Source organism: Micromesistius poutassou (assembly GCF_964030765.1).
Source record: "Micromesistius poutassou genome assembly, chromosome: 21".
In the NCBI taxonomy this organism is placed as follows: Eukaryota; Metazoa; Chordata; class Actinopteri; order Gadiformes; family Gadidae; genus Micromesistius; species Micromesistius poutassou.
The window spans coordinates 4,489,022-4,492,438 of NC_140291.1; the positions used below are offsets into that span (position 1 = coordinate 4,489,022).

The 3,417-nt window shown below is 45.3% G+C and overlaps 1 protein-coding gene across 1 annotated transcript in view; it reads left to right on the top strand.

Annotated features, from left to right (window-relative positions):
- Nucleotides 1–607: 607 nt before the first annotated feature.
- The window catches only part of arhgap22b (Rho GTPase activating protein 22b), a gene marked incomplete at both ends in the record, with an annotated part of 25,576 nt that continues 22,766 nt past the window's right edge, over nucleotides 608–3,417 (top strand). Inside the window, one exon of the mRNA XM_084485338.1 lies at nucleotides 608–650. Within this exon, the coding sequence (XP_084341464.1) occupies nucleotides 608–650 (43 nt within the window). The remainder of the gene's footprint in view (nucleotides 651–3,417) is intronic.

Genomic DNA, 3,417 nt, shown 5'->3' on the forward strand with positions numbered 1-3,417 from the left:
TCCACGCACCCACTACACACACAAACACACACACACACCACTACACACACACTACAAACACAAACACACCCAATTCACCCAGCGCCATTACACACACACACACACAGCCCCCACTCACCCACCCCCACCTCAAACCCACTACACATACACACCTCTCTCTCTCTCTCTCTATCTCTCTCTCTCTCCAGGCTGACACACCGCTATGAATAATGCAGTGGGGAGGGGTGGAGGACACTGAGCGTGTGCAGTGCGAGAGAGAGAGAGAGAGAGAGAGAGAGAGAGAGAGAGAGGGAAGGGGAGTTCCCCTTTCCACTCTCCTCCTTTTCCTCCTCCCCTCATACCTACTCCCCAACCCCCCCTCCAGCCTCCACCACCGACAGCACTGCAGAAGGTCAGAGCGAGTAGAGGAGAGGAGAGGAGAGGAGAGAGAGACAGAGACAGAGAGAGATGGTGTGCTGCTGATTCTGACTAAAAGGCGGATTAGACAGAAGGAAGACAAGAACAGGAGAAGAGTGAAAAGACGAGGGAGAGAGAGAGAGAGGGAGATAGGATTTTTTGGTTGCTGGACCCACAAGAACATGCAGAGAGGAGAGAGAGAGGACCAGGGATGACAGCCATGCTCAGCCCAAAGATAAGACAGACCAGGAGAGGTAGGACATGCTCTTTATCCTGTCCAATACACTAGCATTTGATATGTCTTTTAATCTCTTGGTTGACAACGGTAGCATACATCCTATCATATATCACCACCTAACAGACCAGGAGAGGTATAGCACACACTCCTAATCCCTTCTGACGTACTATCACATCCTCTATCCCTTGGTTAAGACATATGATAATATAAACCATATGCTAGCATTTGTCTTGTAATCTCTCAACTAACAACAAGATCATACATCATATCGTATTGTGAATCAGCATCCATACAGATTAGGAGGAGTATAGTTGTAGGACTATTAATAAATCCAAAGTGCAAACTCACAACACTACACACTATCATATATCATATATCACATATCAGCACCTAACAGAATAGAGGGCTATAGGACACTTTTAATTCCATCCAATACGTCTTGGAATCGATCAAATGACAACACTATACACTGCACTACACTACACTACAACACTATCATAAATCATATATCATATATCACATATCATAACTAGAGCAGCTATCCAACACTCTTAATCCAATATGTTTTCATTCTCTCGGCTGATAACCGTATCCTATATCACATATCTTAGCTTCGAACGTTCACCAAGAGAGACATTCTGAATAGAATTCAATCAAACACAGGATTCAATCTCCTGGTTGTTAACACTACCACATCCAGGATAGGCTCGTAGCATATCAAGGAGGAGAGAGGTATAGGACACTCACAATCCCATCCCGCTGCGTATCCCAACCAATCGTCTCAGGACAGACTAGCCTGATGCTCCGTCCCCCCTTGTAAGGTCTTAACATCCCACAAGGACCCACGACGCAGGATAATAGAGATAATGAGATGACCGCCCACAGAGAACCATCTCAGTATCATCATCCTCATCCCCACCTCACAGGTGGGGATGAGGATGACGGCAGACGTGTGGACACTGTGTGTTTCATTCATTCACTGCCCCCCACACTATGCCGTTGGACCTTTGCTTCTGCCTTTAGCGCTTTACACACAGCGCTTCGAGGACCTAAAGGACTCCAATCTTTTCCTTGGACGGCGGTGTCAAGTCGTTTTCTGTGAATGGGGGGTTTGGAAGGCTGCCCACGCACACACACACACACACACACACTCATCCAGCTCAGCCGTAGTACCGCCGTATAGCTCACACACGCATTAGCATTCTACTACAGCTGGCGGAGAGGGTGTGAATACTAGCAGAGCACGCTCGCTCGTAGCAGCTCTCGTTTCAGCACCACAAGGCTCTGTGTGGGTGTGTGGTGCTTGTGTGCATGTGTTCCTATTAGTTATGCATGTGTGTGTGTGTTGTGTATGTTTCTGTGTGTGTGTGTGTGTGTGTGTGTGTGTGTGTGTGTGTGTGTGTGGTTGTGCATGTGTGTGTGTGTGTGTGTGTGTGTGTGTGTGTGTGTGTGTGTGTGTGTGTGTTCATATGGTTATCCATTTGTCCATGAATAATCCGCATGATGAATTCAACAGCTGCATTTGATAATGAGTAAAGTGAGTGGTGTCTTCGGTGCTCTGGCGGCTCCCTAATCCCACAATCTGTAACCAAGAGAGAGAAGGAGAGAGTACAGAGCCTCTCTTTCACGTGGGTGACAACCACTTATTTTGGCTGACCTGATGACAGGAAGGATTTCTCAGGCTGCTCTGTCGTTATTGTCAGGATAGATTAATAATGTTTTGGGGTTCTATCGCTTGTTTTTCCAACGAGCGATAAATGCTTATTTTGGGTGTGTGATGACGATGATTGATTCCCATTACAGGTCGGTTCCCCGAAATACTTGATCATTGATACAAAATACAGAATGAATAAACAGAGTTTTCAAGGCTGTGTCGTAAGTCAAAAGCATGACATGCATTCTTCGGCGCATTCTCTGCATAGAGGTCGTAATATAACACTTCATCAGTCACGGCTCGTTCGGTCGAGTCGGCGCGGGCCGTCGGAGAGAATGAGGGAACGCCAGTTATCACTGATGGATTCTCTGAAAAGGATAGAAAGCTGATGATGAACCTCTCTCTCCCTCTCAATCTCTAATCCTCGTTCTCCCCCTCTCTCTACTTACATTTAATTGAATCCCATAGAGCCCTTGTTTGGTGGCTCCATAGCAATTCATCAGTGCACTTTGCTAACTGAAATGTTATGTATAGATTCTGCATTAAACTGCATTGCCATATTGGAATTGATTCTTATTTTTAGTTGAATACACTGGTGGTCAAGTATTGCTTGAATTGACAGAGGGAGGTTTTGAAAGGGTCTGCTAGTTTAGCCCAGAGTGGCAATGGAGCAAGATAGTGGGAATTTGAAAACAAGGAGCTGTTGCAGATAAGAAATGTGTGCCAATTTACTTAATTAGATTTCGCCGTCTAAAGTCAAAAGATAACGACGCACTTATCGATTCAAAAGCAACACGATAGGAGCCTGAATAGCCTAAATAAATAACACTAATTTCAATAGCCAGCAAAAACAAAACAGAATCCTACATTTGACCATTTTCACTTTGCGTTTCAATGATGAACTAAAGCATCGTGAAACACATCGACTCAACCAGCTAAGGAGAGCATTATGGGATGTATATTGGAGCAGGGGCTCTGGCTGCTGCTGCAGAATCATGTGGCAGCTTTAATTGCCCACATGTCAGCTGCTCTCTGCTTTATGTTCAGCCCCTTAGATCTATGTTGCCATGGTTTTCTGCTATAAAACTACTGCTACGCAACAATAAGCCCAGCATATGAATTCATGAAA